General features: G+C 40.9%; 1 protein-coding gene across 3 annotated transcripts in view; it reads left to right on the top strand.

Annotated features, from left to right (window-relative positions):
* CNOT6L (CCR4-NOT transcription complex subunit 6 like) overlaps positions 1 to 21143 on the top strand; it is a 68476-nt gene that overhangs the window by 29220 nt on the left and 18113 nt on the right. For 2 of the 3 annotated variants that reach the window (XM_050945153.1, XM_050945151.1), the window contains 5 exons: positions 14550 to 14671; positions 15242 to 15428; positions 16138 to 16223; positions 18568 to 18657; positions 20963 to 21031. In XM_050945153.1, the coding sequence (XP_050801110.1) occupies positions 14560 to 14671; positions 15242 to 15428; positions 16138 to 16223; positions 18568 to 18657; positions 20963 to 21031 (544 nt within the window). In that variant the 5' untranslated portion in view covers positions 14550 to 14559. Of the gene's footprint in view, positions 1 to 14549; positions 14672 to 15241; positions 15429 to 16137; positions 16224 to 18567; positions 18658 to 20962; positions 21032 to 21143 lie in introns of those variants that run through there. The other variant, XM_050945152.1, reaches the window with a different exon arrangement.

Here is a 21143-nt window from a genome sequence, read left to right as displayed (position 1 = left end):
CGTGGCTCATCTGGCAGAACCAGACCCAGCAGGGAAGGAGATACTAAACCTGGAGACCTCGCTGGTTATATTCTGCCTTTTCAGCTACAAGACAGGTTTTGCAGATCATTCTCCGGCAGAGCACCTATTTCTAAAAAGGGGAGGGAGGGAAGATAAAGGCATCTCTCCTCCTATGGCTAGATTATGTTTGTTTCCTGGGCTTGATTTCCCAATGAAAGGGGTTCTGCAGTCCCCCCCACATCGCTTTCTTGCAGGTTGAACGTTCCGTTCATACACGAGTGGTAGCGACCACTGCCTAGGTTGCTGAGAGTAAGCAGGCCCATTCACAGGTCCCAGGTAGTGGAGCATCCTCTGACTCTCCCTCAGCACTGAGAACCCGTTATTATAAGTCTTAAACTGCACTTCAGTCATTGTGAAAGAGTAGGCCTTGTAATTCATACAGCTTACAAGAGCTGCCTAAACTGTTTCCGAACCATTTGAACACAGTTTTTGAGTACTTAAACTGTTTCTATGTTGAAAGACTTTTCTATATAGATATTAGCTGCAATATTATTTTAGTCGTGCAGATAATAGCATCGCAGGAAAGCTTAGCAAAAGTTTCTGCTGGGTATATGCAGAACTGAGGATTATACCTGAAAAGTTTCAAGTTTAGAAATATGAGCACTTGAGCTATGCATGAACAAAGGTGTCGTCATATTTTTTTTGCTATATAAAGCGGGAGTGGGCAAACTTTTTGGCCTGAGGGCCACATATGGGAATAGAAATTGTATGTCAGGCCATAAATGCTCACACACTTGGGGGTTGGAGTGCGGGAGGGGCTGCAGGGTCTAGGGTGGGGCCAGGGATGAGGGGTTGGGGGTGCAGGAGGGTGCTCTGGGCTTGGACTGAGGGGTTTGGAGGGCAGGAGGGGGGATCAGGGCTGGGGCAGAAGGTTGAGGCGAGGGAGGAGGTCAGGGGTGCAGGCTCTGGGCGAAACTTACTTCAAGCAGTTCCCAGAAGCAGCGGCATGTCTCCCCTCCCCTCCCACAGCTCCTTTGCGGAGGTGTGGTGCGAGCCAGGCAGTTCAGTTCCCGGCCAATGGGAGCTTCAGAGCTGGCGCTTAAGGTGGAGGCAGTGTGCGGAGCTCTGTGGCTGCCCCTATGTGTAGGAGTCAGAGGGGGGACATGCCGCTGCTTCTGGGAGCTGTGTGGAGCCACAGTATGCGTGGAGTGGGGCAAGCCTCCGACCCCGCTCCCTGGCGACAGCTTGAGGGCTAGATTCAAAGGTCTGACAGGCTGGATGTGGCCCGTGGGCCGTAGTTTGTCCATCCCTGATATAAAGTCTGTTGTTTTCATCTCTGTGTAACTTGAAAATAGGTGAACTGATTTTACTCCGAAAATTGTTTTTAAATTGCCTTACTGTAACCTTAACTACATTGTTCGCTACCAGACATTCTATAAATGAATTATACATCAGGATAAAAATGTTACATGAAGGACTTTTTTCTTCTCTGTCATGTACATATCAACTCATTTTCACACAAACTGACTTCTTCTCTAAAATGTGGAGCTGCTCTGAAAACTGTCATGATCATTAAGGCATATGTTTATTTAGGAGAATATAGATGGTAACTTGTCCCTGTGGATAAATCCAGTCCATTTCTAAGAAGCTTTTAAAAACTGAATGTATATTGACGGTATTTCTAGCTGTTGCTTAAGTCAGACTGTATTCAGGTATATTAAGCTTCTAAAATGTTAGATAAACTTCTGCTTTACTTTAAGTCACAGGAGGGTTGCAAGGTGATACAGTATAGCTACAGCTCTACATTGTTGGGCCCCATGCTTCTATACAACTTGAGTAACACTTCAAAAAAGCAAAATAAGAATAGAGTCTGCCAACAGGTTCCTTTAGGGGCTTAGGTGGTGTAACTGTCTCAACAGACTTGAAAGGAGATAGAAGGAAGTGACCTTTAATGCACTACACTTCTGAAGTTCTCTTTAATGTTTAACTTATGATTGATTCTCTCTGTTTAATAGTCTCTTCATGCTAGAGAAAGGGAGATACTGAGGTAATTTAGACCTACCCTTACATTCTGCTCACTTAGGAGAAGCAGTGCTGCAGGATCAGAATATCTCTGGCAGCATCCTCTGAGAATGGGACAATAGATGGATAGTATAAAGAAAAACTAGCCAGGCTTTCTTCACTAGTCCTTTGTTACAGATGTATCCACAGACTATGAAATTTGTTGCTAGATACCAGACATAATGTTCAAATTCAGTTGTTGTTCCTGGGAGGTGAATATTCATTTGAGAACTGATCTCTGAAAATATCATTTGAAGCATACTATTAATTATTTTATTCTCCTTCTATTAGTTGGTGAATATCTGTTTTGAGTTAAGGTCTGATAAGCAGTCTTTTTGTGTGCTTGTACTTGTGATTTAACTTAAAGAGGTATCTAAATTTTAAATATTTCATAATAGCAGTAACAGTGGCTGCACAAAGAATAAGCATTCCCCGCTCTCAGCGAAAGCTGCAAAAATAAGTGATTCCTTTATTTACTTCATTAATAATCTAGTTTCAGCAGAAGTACTAGAACAAAAAAGTAAGCGAAGATGAGGCCAGAAAAGATGCAATACTTCTGTTGTTGACAAAACCACAGTGTGCCTATTAATTTTTAATTTTTTTTTTCCAATAAGAACATCAGCTAGGGGAATAGCTGAAGTTACGCTTGGAGGACTAGAAGAGGAAAAAATCCTCAAACAGATTCTGGCGATGATAGAATTTGGAGACAGCAGAGCCAAAATGTCCCTGAATGTTCTGTATCTAGCATCCATCTTATGAAAGCCAGAGAAATAGCAATGCAAACTATAGTTTTTGCATTTTTTATGAGTAAGATCCATAGAAAATCCACTTGAACAAGAATAGTTATCTGGATTATATTTATTCTAACTTTCTGAAGAAATGGAGAGAGACTGAAGCATCCACGCTAATGACTTTCACAAAGGGATTTTTAATATTGATAGAACCTCTGAAGAATGCCTAAGCATCCCAGTAAGATCAGGACACAGGAATTTCATATCAAGCCATATGCTAGCAGTACTAAACCCTTTTGTTTGGTTTGTCAGCTGCGTCCAAGGGTACTTGAAGATTCTGAGACTTCGTTTATCTGTGTTTTGGCATGCTTGCTGAATTTAGTAGGCAGTTTTACTATGGCAGAAATAAAGACCTGACAAAAACAAGCATTTACACTTGGAGCTAGCAAACGCTACTCCAAAAATATCCGATCTGCTTCTATATATAAAGATAGTCTGTGCATGAGTCTGAGTGGATGTTGCTTCAGAGAGAATATATTTACAAGTTTTTTAAATGTACACAATCTTTTCCCTACTCCTGTCTTAGTGCTGCTAATAATGTGCATCTATATTTTGCCTTTCATTTCAGCAGACGGGGAAAGAAAAGGGCAAGGCTTAGTCTTGTCTTGCTTGCCAGTAATGCAGCTAGCTTGTGACTGACTGGCACTTGCACTCAGAGATAGCCAGCATCTGTGGATCTTGTCCTTGTGATTTGAACTTGTTAAAGCTCTGTTTTATTGTACTTATGTTTGGAAATAATTGGAAGACTTTTTTTTCAGTATGTAATTTTGTCCTAATTTTTCCAGACTAAAGTGATATTTTTTTTTGGTCATTTAATATACTGCAATTTAAAGGGACACACACCCTCTTCCTGGCTTATTTGCTGTGTTTTTTGTTTGTATCAATGTCTAGCTGTGTAGCCTTAGGGCGGGCATCCTACTTTTGCTACTGATAATTTATCTTGTTGCTGGCAATAGGTTTTTTTTTTGTGTTGTTTTGCTTAAATGGCTAATCCTGTTTTCCTCATGAAAAGAGAAACCTGCAGAATGGACTTGTCTGTTTTGTTTTCTCTAGTAAATTTAAAATGTTTGTCAAATAAATGTGAAAGAACAATTAAACTTGCCACTTAACTAGTTACCTGTTTTATTAGCTCTTTCCATGTAGCTGAAATTCATTTTAAGTTCCCACAAGCATGTCCTACAAATCAGTTATTTTAATTTGCTAGCCAGACATGATGGGTTAACCTGTTCTCTTGCCCTGTGATAGTGATAACTTGCAGCATTTAGGACCAGATACAGGTTAGGAATTAACTGCTCAGAAGGTTAGTTACAAAGAGAAAGAACTAATGCTAGCCAAAAAAGTGACATTTAAGTAATATGGGCTCATCTGGCGTCCAACAAGCCAATTTGGGCCTCCATTCAAGTAGGTTATTATTTTTACTTTTTCCAGTGTCCTATTCTCCCTCCCCCACCCCCACCCCCCCCAAAAAAAGAGGCAGAACGAGATTTAAACACTGTTTGAGTATAAGTATGTTACGCTTGCATTTAGAAGAAAAATCTTACTTCTCACCAGAGCTAGCCTACCAGTCTTTGAAGCTGGTATGAATGTTAGATAAAGAACCAAAATTAGTAGCTTTCAATGGAAACTATGCTGCTCCATAATAAATAGAAGCAAAATTGTATTTACTGTGGCTGGGTTTTTTGCTCAAGTCTTAAAATGTTTGACTAATTAACAAGATGGCACAAATGTCATATTGTGAACAAATGTCCAAAAGTATAGGTAATTACTTCAGTGCAATGACCGCCTGCAGTGAAAAGTTCAGGGGTGTATGTGGGGGGAACTTATTCCTAGAATATTTTTTTAATTAATAAATGCACCCCTAAAATACTAGTGTTTCACTGTTTTGTTTTCATTCTGCATTTTCCCCATTGTTCTGCTAGGATGCAGTTGTAACACACTGGTCACTGTGCATTACATTTGCCCTTCTGTGCCCAGATAGAGGTCTGTCAAAGCTCTCTGCTTTAGAGCCTGGCTCTCTCTAGCTTAGGCTTTAGCCACGGGCAGGCAAACTTTTTGGCCTGAGGGCCACATCGGGTTTCCAAAATTGTATGGAGGGCAGGTTAGCGGAGGCTGTGCCTCCTTAAACATCCAGGCGTGGCCCAGCCCCATCCCTTAGCCGACCCCTCCCCAGCTTCTTGCCCCCTGACAGCCCCCCTGGGACTCCTGCCCCATCCACCCCCCCCCTGTCCCCGGACCGCTCCCCGCCGCCCCATCCAAACCCTCCTCTCATTCTTGACTGCCCCCCACCAGGACCTCTGCCCCAGGCAACCATCCCTTCTCCCTAACGGCCTCTGAAACCCCTGCCCCGACTGCCCGCTGCTGCCCCATCGAACCCTCCCACCTTCCTGACTGCCCCCTGGGATCCCTGCCCCCATTCAACCACCCCCATTCCCTGCCCTCTGACTGCCCCAACCCCTATCCACACCCCCCGTCCACCACCCCGAACTCCCCTGCCCCCTTTCTGTGCTCCCTGGAGCACCGGTGGCTAGCCGCGCTACAGCTGTGCTGCCCAGAGCACCAGGACAGGCAGCCACACCGCCCGGCTGGAGCCAGTCACGCCGCCGCGCAGCACAGAGCACGGGGTCAGGCCGCGGCCTTGCTGCTGTGCCCCAGGAGATCGCAGCCCTACTGCCAAGAGCATTGCACTGGAGGCGCAGTGAGCTGAGGCTGCAGGGAAGGGGGAACAGCAGTGGAGGGGCCGAGGGCTAGCCTCCTGGACCAGGAGCTCAGGGGCCGGGCAGGACGGTCCCACAGGCCACAGTTTGCCCACCTCTGGTTTTAGCTCTGGAGGTCCCAGGATCAGTTTCTGGTGTTGGCCATTGGACAATCGTGGATCTCCTTGGTTAAGGTGTAAATGCTGTTGTGTATGCACAGGTGTGCAGTAATTGAAGGAAAGAAAAGCACTGTCAAGCCACTCTTCAGGGATTACAGCACAGAGAGTTTGAAAGTGATACAATCAACTTGAAAAATGACGTCTGTCTCAACTTTTATGCCTACTACTATTACTGTAATCTTAGGAGTTGCTTGTAACTGAAAAGTTAGCAAAAACCCTCCCTTTTCAGTTTGTGCTTTTGACAGCACGGATTGTCAGCTCTTTTAGGGATGATTGGTTGTATATCATGTCTCCTCCTAGTATGGTGGTCCTGCTCTCAAGCACAGTGAAGGACCAGGGGACAGTGGAAATCTGGGGAAGGTGTCCAGCGGAGCCGCTCGCTTCCTTTTTTAGACCACTGAATAAAGCAAGAAAGCATTAGGAGAAGAAGCAGAGCAGGATTGGGGGTGTCTACTCCCTGGAACTGGGAATTCTCTGAAGGTTGGAAAGTAGGAGAGTGAAGGAGTGAAACTAAGTGCAGACATTAGTATAAATCAAAAGTTTAGCGGCTGCATAAGAATAATCTCCTATCCTTGATCTTTCATAGAATATCAGGGTTGGAAGGGACCTCAGGAGGTCATCTAGTCCAGCCCCCTGGTCAAAGCAGGACCAATCACCAGGCAGATTTTTGCACTAGATCCCTGAATAGCCCCCTCAAGGATTGAACTCACAACTGTGGGTTTAGCAGGCCAATGCTCAAACCACTGAGCTATCCCTCCCCCTGAAATTTGCATGTAACTTCCATTTATACCCATGGAAGATGTGTTGTGAAGGTGGATTGAGGTTTGTTTGTTGTCCTGTGTTTATTATACTCTGGTCTGTGAGCCATAATTAAAAATAGAATTGGGCTACTATATTAATTGAATGTTTTTAGTGGTAGACCAAGTGGTAGGGTTAGTTGTAGGGGGTGTGTGTCTCAGTGCAGTGTTGTTGCTGCAGAAAGAAGGAAGTTGGTCTTGTGGCTATGGCATTGATGTGGGACTTGAGAGAATTGGGTTCAACTTCTGCCCACAAATGAGCTTGGGCAAGGTACTTAGTGTGCCTGGGCCTCAACTGCCCTATATGTAAAAGCAGGATGCAGTTCCTCTTCTCTCCCACCCTGCGGCTATCCTGCAGATTTAGATCGTATGCCTTCCAGAGCCTTTAGACATTACAGCATTACTCATATCTGTAACCAGACCAGCAAGATCTTCCTGCCATTGAAAACAGCCAATATACCGAGGGATTGGTACAAATACGTGAAGTTTAATTAGCTTGATTGTGATGAGTGTCAGTTTCCAGGTAACTGCAGGTGTATTCCCTCCTCTGTGAGCCACTCTAGGTGTTCCCAGTCTCTGGGCAGGAACCCTTGTCCCACTCCCTTCTGACCATAGGTTTAAGGCTACACAGCTCCCTGCCTTCCACTATGATATCCGCAGCAAGCCAGACTGCCTAAAGGCCAGCATGGCTATGTGTTACACTGTTCATAGCCCTGGAGAGAAAGTATGCCATCACTTACAAGTTACTACACAGCTCTTTCTAAGCAAGCATCTTTATTGTTAAGGCCAAAAGCATTATAAAAATGTTAAAAATTCCTATATGCATGCTAAAAGCTCGGCAGAGGTCACCCATCAGTGCTGTGGGGCCCTACTACGCCAAAGTCTTCCCAATCTTTCCGCATACTTGGGGACGGGGTCCTCTTTAGACAGGAAATCCTGTCCATTTGCTGGGTCAGAAAAAAGGTCCTGAGTCAATTTAAAGGCAGCATTTTTGTGCCAGAAGCCCATTCTTTGTCTGTTGGTCTGTGGGAAAACTCAGTTTGAATCAGTATATGCAAGCCTCCCCAGGAGGTAGTACCTCTCTGGAGGTGTCTACCACCTAGACGATTCAGCTTAATCATGCCCCAACCAAATTTTGTTCCTGGAGCAGTTGTAGTAACCTTACTCCCTGGAATTGCACACAGTTTCTGGCCCACGGTGATGCATTAATTCAATAGATTATGATCCCCAAAGATACTGCTTGGGATTCCAATATCTGTCACCTGAGGTTTTCGCCTGTGAAAACTCCTTATTACAACCAGAAATACTACAGTAGATGGAACAAACAATTTTGTGGTTTTTGTTGGGGATTGGGTTCTGCTGGCTGTCCATGGTAAACTACTTGTAACTTGTGGAAGGGGCACCAAAAGCCTTGGATAAGTGACTGTTTTCATTGTATACATCTAAGTAAATATAATTTTGACAAACTAATCTTCATCTCAGGTTTTCTTTTTTTCCTCTTTTAGTTTCTCACAGGTTCAGAGCGAAGGGACTGCATGCTTCTTTGCTAGTACTTGATGATTAAACTGAAACTAATTAATACTCAATTCAGAAACTTTTATTTTCGGCTTGATCACTCCCTACGTCATGTTAGGAGCCTGGTTCTACTTCATACCTTTATGTTAACATAATTGTATTACTATTAGAATTAAGCGTCGTTGGACATTTGTTAATCTTTGTTTTTCTTTTAAAAACACCATAAAATATGTAAATAATGTAGCACACCCCAGTTTTATGTTTGAAGTTTTGTCTTACAAAGTATTTCTGAAGTTGTTATTTCTGACTTCATTCTCTACATTCATGCTGGGAATTGGATGTGTTTGGTGGGGGAAACTTCCCTTCACTTCAAGGAAAACCAAAGCACTAAGGAACACTGACATCTCTGATGTAGGTCAGTGCAGTAAGTGTTAAGTAGAATAATTTTAGTACTCCTGGGAATTATTTACTCTTGCTTACAGTATATTTTAATGGATTTTTTTTTCATATTTTGTGATCAGGGTCTCCGGAGGTGAAAATAAACGTATTGATAAACACTCCTATCTTCTTACGGAAGTGTGGTTTTAATCTCATTTGGCAAGCATTAAATGGGGTTGATGGGCATTAGACTGTTTTACTTTACAGGGGAGGGAGAAATTATGCAGGCTATCTGCTGGAGAACCTTCAAAAAGCACTCGGAGTTTTACCAAGACTTTGAAAAAATCATGAAAATGTCAATGTGCTTAGGGCCTAGAAGGAGGTTTTGAATTGTGCCAACATGTTTATGACTAACTTTTACATCTCATTGCAGTCCTACACAGCTTCCTGCTTCCTTCCTCATTAAAAAAGAGAAAATGCATTTGTGTGTTCAAGCATGAAAGAACTAAGACTGAACAATATATGCCATAATGACTCAGTGAGATGGATTTATATTAGATCGTAAGCATTTTGGGGGAATGGACTGTCACTTATGTTTATACAGTGCACAGCTGGTCTCTGGATGTCAGTGCAGTAGAGATATTAAATAATAATTTTAGGCAGAAGCAAGCTGACTATTCTCTCTTCCCCTTCCCCCAAACACAAATTGGTAACTTCTTTCTAGTTCAGAGTTTCTCAAACAGGGGTCGCTGCTTGTGTAGGGAAAGCCCCTGGTGGGCTGGGACGGTGTGTTTACCTTCCCCGTCTGCAGGTCTGGCTGATCATGACTCCCAGTGGCCACTTCCAGCAGCTCCCATTGGCCTGGAGCAGCAGTTCCATGTAGGCAGGTGTAAATGGGTGCAAGGGACCAAGATTATTTAACCACGTCAACCTTTAACTAAAATCTTAACTAAGACCTGACTCTTCAGGGTTTTTTTCCTCTGGCTTTCTGGGTCAAATTTTCATCAAGTACAGCATCAGCATAATCCTACATACAGGACATGGATTTTGTGATATGCCTGTCATCAGGAACTGTTGCTTGACTTGTGCATTAACCCATCACAATTGGCCGGAAGGGCCACCTGATCACTACATTAGAGTAAAGTGTTCAGGCTATAGATGTGAGTATGTCTGAGGAAACCTCCTCTTCTAGGAAACGTGTTGATACGGATATCTTAGTCATTGAAGGGAGTCTGCCTTGTCCATAAGGGAGTGAATCTTTCTTGTTTTCTAGACCGGGCTTCTGTTGCTCGTGAAGGGTGTATTGATGTTAATGAGGCCTGAAATGCGGCAGAGACCTTGTATTGTAGTTCTGACCTAGGAAAGATTTGATTATGTATAATTTTGAACATAGAGTGTGTAAGACATTCATGGCAACACGTGATAAGATGAGAAACGAACTGAAATTTTTCTGCTTATCTCTATTTGGAAAGAAGAAAACAATATACAATGCGAGGAGCGGGTCCGTTCATTTTATAGTAATACCTGGCTGCCTGTCATTATTACTAGAACTCCTCAAATTCAGTGCAAGTAGATTTCAGCATCACTTACCTTTTGTATATCTACAGTGAGTAACCTTGAACTGGGGGGACTATATCAATCCAGCAGATTCTGACTCAATTCCTGTTGTTCTGTAAACATGCATAGTTCTCAGTTGTGTGCTCTGAATGGATTACAGCTTGTAAGCCAATGATGAAATATTTTACTGCTTGATATAATAATGAGATGTGATTCCTATTTAATTTACTGCATTTTGCCTTTTAATGGTGCTGAATTTTAGGAAAGACACACAAAAAAACAACCTTACACTCAAATTCCAGGTATTTTTGTTTGCTTACATAGCATGTTGACAAGTTAATATAGCATCACAAGCTTTCATAAAAAATATTCTAGTCCATACCTAGTATCCATTACCATCATAATTAAGGTAAGGGTAAAGCAGGTGATTCTACTTCAACCAGGTGAAAAGCTGAGTTGAAATTTCCGAGGAGGAACTTGCCTCTTATTAAAGGGAACATTACAGTAAAAAAGACACCTGTGCCTGGGGACATGTATCCAATGTTCGTTAAGTTGCTAGGATTTGGCTGTGTGGAAGCACATTGATGTATATTCTGGTTCTCAACAAGAATTCTGAACAATTATAAAATGGTAACTTTTGCGTCTATGAAAGTTTCCAGTTGAGATGCATTTAATAAAAAGATTAACATTGAAGCTTAACATTCCATGACAGATGGCTCGCAGCTTGACTTCTGATGAAACAACAAAAGCAAAAACCTAAATAATTTTGAAATATGTTTTTTGTTTTTAATTGAAAAATATGTTTTGAGAAGCAACAGGAAAGTGTTGCCAACCTTTTTTCCCTAAATGTCTCTCTTTTTATATAAAGAAACTTAGTATAAACATACAGCATTAGCTTCATGCAGTTTAACATTACCCTGCTCTAGAAATTAGCGCTGGAAAAGACCTGTTGAACATAATCCATTTCATTGAGCATTCAGCTCCAGGTACTGTAGTTACCATTTTATAATAGTTCAGAATTCTTGCTGAGAACCAGAATGTACATTTTCTACCTGCTTCCATACAGCCAAATCCTAGGAGCTTTGCTTCCCAACCTAACAGACATAGGATAAAGGTCGTGAGGCAAAGGTGTCTTAGACTTAGATACATTAGCGGTTCTCAGACTGGTACGCAAGCCATAACCAGGTTGAACATGGGTTGGTTTCATGTATAGCATTAGTCTCAAACCCAGGGTTACAGCTACACTGATTTAATTTATGAATATAATGCACTGAGTATTCAATTTTAAGCGTGGTATGCTAAGTTTTAAATAAATATAAGAACCACTGGACCCTGGTACTGCAGCAGGCAAAATGCGGGGCTTATGGAGTCAAGGGTAGCAGCCAACTAACCAGAGTAATTGCACATTAGAAGAAGGGATGAGGAAGTTTTGGCAACTTTGGCAGGACCATCTCTCTTATGGGGAGTGACATGGAATACTTGATGTTCATTTGGAGGCAGAATGGATTGACTTTATTGTGATTTAAGTCTTTGGGCTCCACAGAAACATTTAATTTTTCAGTAAACACTCAAAACCAATACGAATACTTGCTTTATTAAAAATCTGCACTAAACAAAATCCCGTTAAAATGTCTGAAAAAGAACAGTTAATGGATCCAAATAGTGTCCCATAAATTCTTCATCATTTATTGGCATCCCAACTGACTTGCACTACCCAGCTGACCATATGTTGCCCCCTTACAGGAATGTACATAAGTCCAAACAAATTATTTCTAGGTTATAAAGTTTCATTTCCTATTAAGGGATCAACTTCAAATAATGCTAACAAATTACAACATTACTCACTACAATACTAAACTACAGCTCTTCAAGGCATGGACTGTCTTACTGTGTGTTTGTAGAGCATCTAACACAGTGGGGCCGTGATCTTGAATTATTGTATGTTGGGGTTGGTGGTATTGTCGTGCCCTTTCCAGCAGGGATTAGAATTTGGGTCTTGCACTCCAAAGCTGGCGGAGCCTGTGGTTTTGAGAGCCCTCCACATACAGAGGACTTGGATGCTGGTGCTGATAGTGCCTCATTACTTCGTAAAACTGCTCTGGTTTGCTTGAGTTGTGCTAGTAAAATACAGAAGGAGCTACGGACTCACTGTGATGTAAGTTCCTGGTGCATGTCTGAAAGCAAGGAACCTTTTAAATACTGTGGAAATAAGAGCTTCTTTTTGGAGACCCGGATGGGACTGGAGGAATCTCTTTATTGGAGCTGGGGCAGTGTGCTGTTGTATTACCTCAGGGGTAGGCAACCTATGGCATGTGTGCCAAAGGCGGCACACGAGCTCATTTTCAGTGGCACTCATACCGCCCAGGTCCTGGCCACCGGTCTAGGGGCTCTGCATTTTAATTTAATTTTAAATGAAGTTTCTTAAACATTTTAAAAATCTTATTTACTTTACATACAGCAATAGTTTAGTTATATATTATAGACTTATGTTAAAATGTATTACCGGCACGCAAAACCTTAAATTAGAGTGAATAAATGCAAGACTCAGCACAGCACTTCTGAAAGGTTGCCGACCCCTGTATAACATGAACGGCTTTGGAGACTTAGCAGTACATCAGTGAAATCTGTAACCTGAAATCAGTCATTAGCAAAATCCTAATATTCAGACTCTGAAACCAGTTTCTGATTTACTCATGACAAATGCTGTTTCTTTGCTTAGTCTGTTCAGTTCATGGATGAATGAAATTGCTGCACATGGGCAGCCTGAGTATAGAATCCTCTTAACAAGGTAGCCCTTCTATTGCAATACAACTTCGTCTGTCAGTGGAAGTTCTCTGTCATTAGCACTTTGGTTTGCATACTGCTATGTAACTTGAAGATATTTGAAACCTTTGTTCAGATTCATTATAAATGAAATTTTACTGTGAGTTCGTCATAAGAAGGTTTGTTTTCTGTATAATAACTGAGACGGTTGCTCAAGGAAAGCTCTGATAACTCAGGCCTTTCCATTTAAAAGGCCAAAGTTCTATTTTGTATGCACTGTTGTAGCCGTGTTGGTCTCAGGATATTAGAGACACAAGGTGGGTGAGGTAATATCTTTTATTGGACCAACTTCTGTTGGTGAGAGAGACGAGCTTTGTAACTCACCCACCTTCTCTCTAAAGTTCTGTTTTTTGTACCAATGAAAGCCTGAATTTGGAAGAGTATCTTCTAAATAGTGAATGATCAATCAGCTGATGAATCAGAGATGCACAACACTTATTGATTGGACTGGCTGAAATAATTTGAACCAGCTTCCTCAAATTCTTCATAGGTTTTTTGAGTTGTCATTTCAGCATAACAAAGAAGTTACAATTATTTTAACATTTTCAAATATATTAGGAGCATAATTACTAAGGAAAACGTGCATTCTGTAGGTGACTTTGCTTAAAATTCCAGGAAATGGAGGTATATATGTGTTGTGTGTAAATGTTACAAATCAAAAGCCTTTATTTTGTTGTTCAGCACAGTCTGAAAGAGTGTATAGAGAGAACCACTTCTCGCCACATGATACGTAAAATATAGTAATCTTTTTTACTGGAATGGAATTTCAGAGCTCCCCACTCTGCTGAAAACGTATATCATTTGAACTTAGAGAGACAAAGTGGGTGAGGTAATATCTTTTATTGGACCAACTTCTGTTGGTAAGAGCAACAAGCTTTTGAACTACGCAGAGCTCTTCCTCAGGTCTGGGAAATGTACTCAGAGTGTCACAGCTAAATACAAGGTTAAACAGGTAGTTTAGCATAAGTGGTTAGCGCACATTCTAAGGCACCATTCAAGGTAAACGCAAGCTCAGTTTGAAAAGACTATAAAGCATGTGAGATAATCAGGAAATCTAATTGCTGGATTGGCTCTAACCCTATAATTAAATAATAATGCTAATGGAAATTTACCTTCCACCTTATTTTTCAATGTCACCAATCATAGGTAGTGTAAGAGTCTCTTAATGTAAACATTGGGAGGCACAATGCAGAAGAAAAGCTTAAGCATTTACAGAAAGCAAAAATGTGGTTAATGCACCTACACAGATCCAAATTACAAAGAATTTTGAATCTGAAGCTTGAAAAAAGGACTTTTATACCTGGAAATTAAATGGCTATGAATTATACACTAATCTGTAGACTTTTCCTTGTTTGTATCCTTGTTTTCTATAGGAGGGAACAGTTGTCTGAGCTGCTTCATGATGATGTGGCCAATAACAGTGCAGTTGTATGGGCTAGTAGATCTGGGGTAGTGAGATGGATATTCTGGAATACTCTTGAAATTTTACTAGTCGATCAGTATAAGATAATGCAATTATTCTGACTTTAGAAACCAGATTTCCATGGAAGAAACTCCCCTTTCCAACATTGGCCCTGATTCTGCAAAGACATGAGCACGTGCTTAACTTTCTTTATGCACTGTGAGAAGTATCATTGAAGTACACACATTTTTGCAGAAGCAAGCTGATGGAGTGTAATCTGTCAGATGGCTTGGCTTTAAAATGAAAATCTGTTGTTTCAGCTATGTACTGTAATAATCATGGCAATCTTTCAGACTAACAGGGATGCCAAAGGAAAAATATGATCCTCCAGATCCTCGCAGAATTTACACCATCATGTCGGCAGACGAGATAGCCAATGGGAAGAAGTCTCACTGGGCAGAATTAGAAATTTCGGGTGAGTTTTTTCAAATCTTGGAATGGCTAAATTGCTGATTAGGAATAGCTCTTGATGTATAGTAATACTGATACGAACTCTTCTCTTATAAAGGTGCTCTGTTTCAGAGAAGGGAGAGAACATAATTAAAGAAAAACACCTGACTTCTAGGATCACTCAAGAGAATTTCAAGTTTAGCCTCAAAACAGTGTCAAGTTTTGAGTTTGAATAGATTTGGTTAAAAACTAACTTGCAAAAAGCAGGTTTGCTTCTGTTTCTTTTTCTTTTCTTTCCATTTCTTCTTCCTACTCAGAATAAGTGTTGGATGATAATTTAAAACCTGTTAGTGACGAAATGTTGCAGATAAATTCTGCTGAGTGAGTTCACTTCTTCCTCCTGGGGTATATTTCAGCACTTATTTAGGGTAAGAAATCAAAATTCCATTCTATTACCAAGAGTGGGATTTCTACATCTGATCTTTCCATGCAGCACATTTAAAGTGTACTCCTCCATTCCCTATGACTTGTGCCTATTGTCTTGACATAATAAAAAGCTATTTGAAGACCTAGTTCTTTACATTTTCTCTTCTAGGTAGAGTGCGGTGCTTAAGTATGTCACTTTGGTCACTGACTCACTTGACTGCTCTACACCTCAATGACAATAATCTTGTTCGCATTCCACCTGATATTGCCAAGCTCCATAATCTGGTTTACCTGGATCTATCATCCAACAAACTCAGAAGTTTACCAGCAGAACTAGGAAACATGGTATCTCTCAGGTGAGAAGCATTGCCCTGGTTAACTTCCCAAGAGTCTGTCAGTGATGCATATTTGAACAAGTGAACATGAACTTTTGTTGTTCAACTTTCTGAATAAATTTTTCTGAAAAACTCTTAACAGATTTACAGTAATATAGACATGCAAGGCAAATTAGTTTTATTTTTAATCCTCTGTAGCATTAAATTTCCAAATCCCTGAATGTTTTATTGTTTTTTAAAGTATCCCCGTATGTCAGGCTAATGTTTTACATGGATAATTTACTAATTACATTGAGCTAATGTCCGTTGCTACAAATTTTCAATGCTGGCTTTCAGCCAGCTTGCAAATAGAAAACCCTTTCAACTAGCCATTGAGCCCGCAAGTAGCACTTCTTCCCTTCCAAGTAAAATGCTTACTCAATTTAAAAAAAGATTTTTTCTTCTTATCCCATTTAAGTGACCTTCAAAGGTCAGTACAAAAATTAATGTAGTTTCATGCTACCTAAACTTGAGACCTTTTGCATGTTTGCTGTCTCCTTTCTCTGATGTATTTTGGTATTTAGTTCTTTATCTCTGAACTTAGAGATGTAAAAGACTATAATCTTATTTATAGAAAATATAACCATTTGAAAACCAAAGTAGGCATCCCTCAAGAGTATCACAGCATGTAGCGTCATGAGAATGATCCTTCTAAAATGATGCTAATAAACTACTTTTTCATCTATTGCAGGGAATTGCTTTTAAATAACAATCTGTTACGGGTTTTGCCTTATGAACTTGGACGGCTCTTCCGGCTACAAACCCTAGGTTTGAAAGGTAAGTGCACTTCTAATAATTCTCCTGATTGATACTTTTGGGTTGTGTAGCTTTCCATACTTTTTTAAAACTCCCTTCCAAAGCAAGTTATAGTCTAAATATGTGGCATGCATGGCTGCTTCTGTTGTATTTGCTCCAGAGACCTTTCTCCCATTCCTAGAACAAAATTATACCTAATAAATAAAACTGTATAAATCATATTAAAACATTATTTTATAATAAAAATTCTTGTCCACATCAGGTGTACTAACAGCTTTATTTAGATGACTTTGTTGTTCTTGGAGAGAATAATTTTAACACTTAACTTGAAGCAGAACAATTAAATTATAGAAAGGCTACCAAATCAGTCTTTATGAATCTGGATACTCTTGTTCTCATCCTGTGCTATGAGCAAGAAGGAGGAATTCACAATAATAGGTATGACAGACTGACTATGACTGCCTGTGAGGAATGTAGAGGAGTTATTAAAAATGTTCTGATTGTAAGCTAATAACAATTTAGTCTGAATTCTAGTCTCCTAATAAACATCAGTATTTATTAAGAAGATGTATAACTTTGGGGGAGGATATATAAAACAAAAAGCAGGCGTTGGAGGGAACAGATCTGGAAAAGAACTAAAAAGTTGTGGAAATTTCCCTTTTCTAGCAAAATAGTATTGCACGATGTTCTGATAGCACGCTGTCTTTGTCCAATAATATGATCATATTTTTACTTAAAAAAAAATATTCTCCTGCACATGTTCCACTGGAAGAATATTGCACGTTCTCCATATGAAAATAATTCTGCATTCTTAAAAAAACCCAGTATACTTGGCCTTCAACGTACGGGTGCTGAGATGGCAAGAAAGATAGTCTAGAGGTAATATGAATGCTTTTAAAAGGGGAGAGTAAATGAGATTTCAGGGCTATGGAGGTTGTTTTAGAAGAGCAAAAACTGGCTGACTAAGTAAAAATGCATATACTTCCCTGATAAAGAGAATATTTATTACATTAGAGTTTGTATTTTGAGGACTTGTGTTTTTAGGGGGAAAATCCCCAAACTGTCCGAATTTGGCAAAATGTCCTGCAGATTGCTGGTAACCCTATTCATAAATTTATTTATTTTTTTAAAGAACTTTTTGTTTAAAACTTGGTCTGTGTCCAAAGTTTGCTAATTTGGAAAATGAAGCAAAATGCGTTTGGCCATCTTTGAGATAAGCAAGGATGAATGAAGTCTCCTATAGTACAGTAGTAAAAGACTGATCTTTGAAAGTTGAAACTCTGCAAGTAAAATACTCCACACTGGGTAGAACAGCATTCTCTGGGTTTGAGGAAAAATCAGTTTTTCAGTTTGGCATAACTGTCAAAATATGCACTGTGCATGCCCTATACAAAGTTTCAAAATCCTTGAGTCTGGGTGCTCTTGGGAAGAGATGCATTCTGCATGCATGAACAGTTGGGAAGTGCATTGTGAGGCTGTTTCTCCTGAAACTTCTCTCTTTTACCCAGAAATTGTTGGAAAGTATAATTGCTGGCTCTTACATTCAGTTCAGATTTTTGAAGCTTTTGGGCTTTGTAATATGAAATGCATGCTGCCTGGGAAACCTTGAGAATGGTTTCAAGCATTTCTCTCAGCAAGACTTAACATTTGCCCTGGAGCAGTGCCCACCCACCTGTGCATGTGTTTTATGGTGCAGTTTGAGTGTACATGTCTTAGTGCAATGGTTCACAAACTTTTGTACTGGTGACCCCTTTCACATAGCAAGCCTCTAAATGTGCCCCCCCTATAAATGAACCCCCCTTTTTTTATATTGAACATTATTATAAATGCTGGAGGCAAAGTAGGGCTTGGGGGGGAGGCTAACAGCTCGCAACCCTCCATGTAATAACCTCGCAACCCCCTGAGGGGTCATGACCCCCAGTTTGAGAACCCCATCATAGTGGCACTGCACATTTTGCTATAAGTAGTTTGTCTGTGTCCTCGAACTGCCCATTTTATCCTTCCCTCACTACTCTTTTTAAAAAAAAAAAATCAGAAAATGTTTTTATGCAATAGTTAAGTGCATAATTTCCAAATATAAAAATGAATGTTTTTAGTGAGTTTGAAGTAAAAACTATAAACCACTTAAGTTACTGCTCAATTGAAATGAAATGAAAGTATACTATTATCTGTGCTAGCTATTTCTTTATCATCGATCATTATTATATTCTAGAATTATAGAAATTGGAAATGGAAAAGACCTAGTGGATCATCTTGTCCACCCCCTCCTGGGGGAGCTCTTCCTCCCTTTCAGGAAAGTCCAGGTGCAGTGCAAGTTTTGATTCGGGTAGCGAATTATCACATTTTTGTTCTGAATCTCTTTCAGGCAATCCTTTATCACAGGATATTCTCAGCCTGTACCAGGACCCAGATGGAACACGAAAGCTACTGAACTACATGCTTGACAATCTAGCAGGTAACACAACCAAAAGTTTAGTTTGATATACATAACTAACTGCCAAACACTTTCACTTCTATTTGATAGCATTGAATTGAGGGTCTGAGTTTCTGAATCACTTGTAGTTGCTTTTATGTTACTATCGAGTCCAGGGACTCCCACCACTAAAACAACAAAATTGAGGTAGTAGTATTGTAGCAGATATAACTTGTGGTACAGCATGAAGTCTAGCTTCCCAGGTAACTGGATGGCTCAGGGTTCACTCTATGGAATATAGTGCCCTTTACTGCTAGATCACTGGTATGAGTCCGGAACTGATCAGTAACGACAGAAAGCTTTGGCTTTCCTAAAGCTCTTCCTGAAGGGATCTGCACATCCAAAAGAAGTTGGTGAGCATCAGTGTCTCCTAAATCTATAAAAAACTGGCATAATCGTTGGCGGTCTCAGTAGAGAGAAGGATTAATTTGACAAGGAACCGAACTATCCTTTCGTCCGGAGAGGTTGAGGTACATTTGCTGGGTGACGTGGGAAAGGCTTGCATGGTTGCTGTCCTTGTTTTAGACCAGAGATGGGCAAACTTTTTGTCCTGAGGGCCACATCAGGGTATGGAAATTGTATGGCGGTTCCATGAATGCTCACGAAATTGGGGGTAGGGGTTCAGGAGGGGGTGAGGGCTCTGGGGTGGGCCAGAAATGAGTAGTTCAGGGTGAGGGAGGGGGCTCCGGGTTGGGATGTGGGGGTTGAGGGTTCTGGGGTGGGACTGGAGTTGAGGGGTGCGGGACGGGGCTCCAGGCTGGGACCAAGGGGTTTGGAGGGCGGGAGGAGGCTCAGGGCTGTGGCAGGGGGTTGGGGTAGGGGAGGGGTGTGAGGGCTCCAGTTGGGGGTGCGGGCTCTGGGGTGGGGCTGAGGATGAGGGGTTTGGGGTACAGGAGAGTGCTCGGGGCTGGGACCAAGTGGTTTGGAGGGCAGGAGGGGTCAGGGATTGGGCAGGCTGTTGGGGCACGGTGGGGCTCAGGAATGCAGGCTACGGGCGGCACTTACCGCAGACAGCTCCCGGAAGCATGTTCCCCCTCCAGCTCTGAGGTGCAGCCAAGCGGCTCTTTGTGCTGCCCCATCCACAGGCACCACCCCTGCAGCTCCCATTGGCTGGGAATTGCAGACCCTGACCCTGACCCTGACCCGCTTCCATACTTGAGCTGAGGGCCTGATTAAATGGTTTAATAGGCCTGTAGACAGTAGTTTGCCCACCCCTGCTTTAGACCTTATTAGTAAACAGAGGGCTTCAGTTTCCTATTTTGGTACTTTTTACTTTTATTATATTCAGATTACAAGCAGCATGATTTGAAGTGCTCATAAACTTCAGTCCAGAAATACCACTATGATTAAGGATCTCACACATTTGTTTTAAATCCTGTCCTTATGGGGTTATAACTTAGCCACTCTTAATTCACTGCTGAATATTTTAGCTTGTGTCCCGTTTCCCTTCTCCAAATATTTGGACACAAACTGAAACAGAGGTTGGTTGTAGGGTTGTTTTATTTTTTTAAAGTATTTGGTGTATTTGAGAAATTAACTCTGTCATCCTGCCTACAAACAGACTTTGTCTTTTTGAAGAAGTATGAAATACAAACCTTAAAAAGATGTATGGGTTTCTTTTGGTAAGACATTCTTTAAACATTAATGATTTCCCTTAACTTTTCTTTAGTGCACTTTGTTAGAAACTGCAGTTTATATGCAAATTGAATAAAGAAAAGTCAGTCCATCAGACCTGGACCTGACTGGTATGTGTTGTAAAACTATTACACACAATTTCCTTAATACCATTTTTTAAAAAAAGACTTTTTTTTCTTGGACAAAGGCCTTTGTAGTTTTATTGCCAATCATGCAGTATATGCAAACTGACTGGTGTAAATAAGGTCCCCAGGAAGAGGGATTTCAGTAACAATACCAGATGAGAAAATTTGGTCAAATGGCAACTTCACAGTGAGGCAGAAGTGTTTCAGTGACTGCCTTGTGATATATTAAGAGCAACAGAGGATTCCCAGGTGCTGATAAACCACGGAGAATCTACAGGATTGCTGTATTTGTTATTTTATTGCACGTACAAATTTTAGGCCTTCGTATGATATTTCATACCCCTTTCTTTCCTTGAGCCTAAACAGGCTTTGAAATTTCATGTGACTGGGGCATAGCTCCTCTCTGGGTTTGTCTAGCACACTATGGAGCAATGCTGCTGAGCCATCAGCTTGATTGTAAATTAAGATAGTGACTTACATTGATACTTACAAAAGTGATTCATTTAATTTAGTGTTTCTAATTTCAGTTCATCCAGAGCAGCTGCCTTCAAGGCCGTGGATTACTTTAAAAGAACGAGACCAAATTCTGCCCTCAGGTAACTTTGTGGCCTTTCTCCCTCCTTTTCTGTCAATGCTTTGTTGACATTTGAAAAACATGTCAAATGTTTGTACTTAACTGACAGTATTAAGTTTTATGTCTTTAAAATT

Source organism: Gopherus flavomarginatus, chromosome 3, assembly GCF_025201925.1.
Source record: "Gopherus flavomarginatus isolate rGopFla2 chromosome 3, rGopFla2.mat.asm, whole genome shotgun sequence".
In the NCBI taxonomy this organism is placed as follows: domain Eukaryota; kingdom Metazoa; phylum Chordata; order Testudines; family Testudinidae; genus Gopherus; species Gopherus flavomarginatus.
This window is presented reverse-complemented; position numbering and strand designations above follow the sequence as displayed.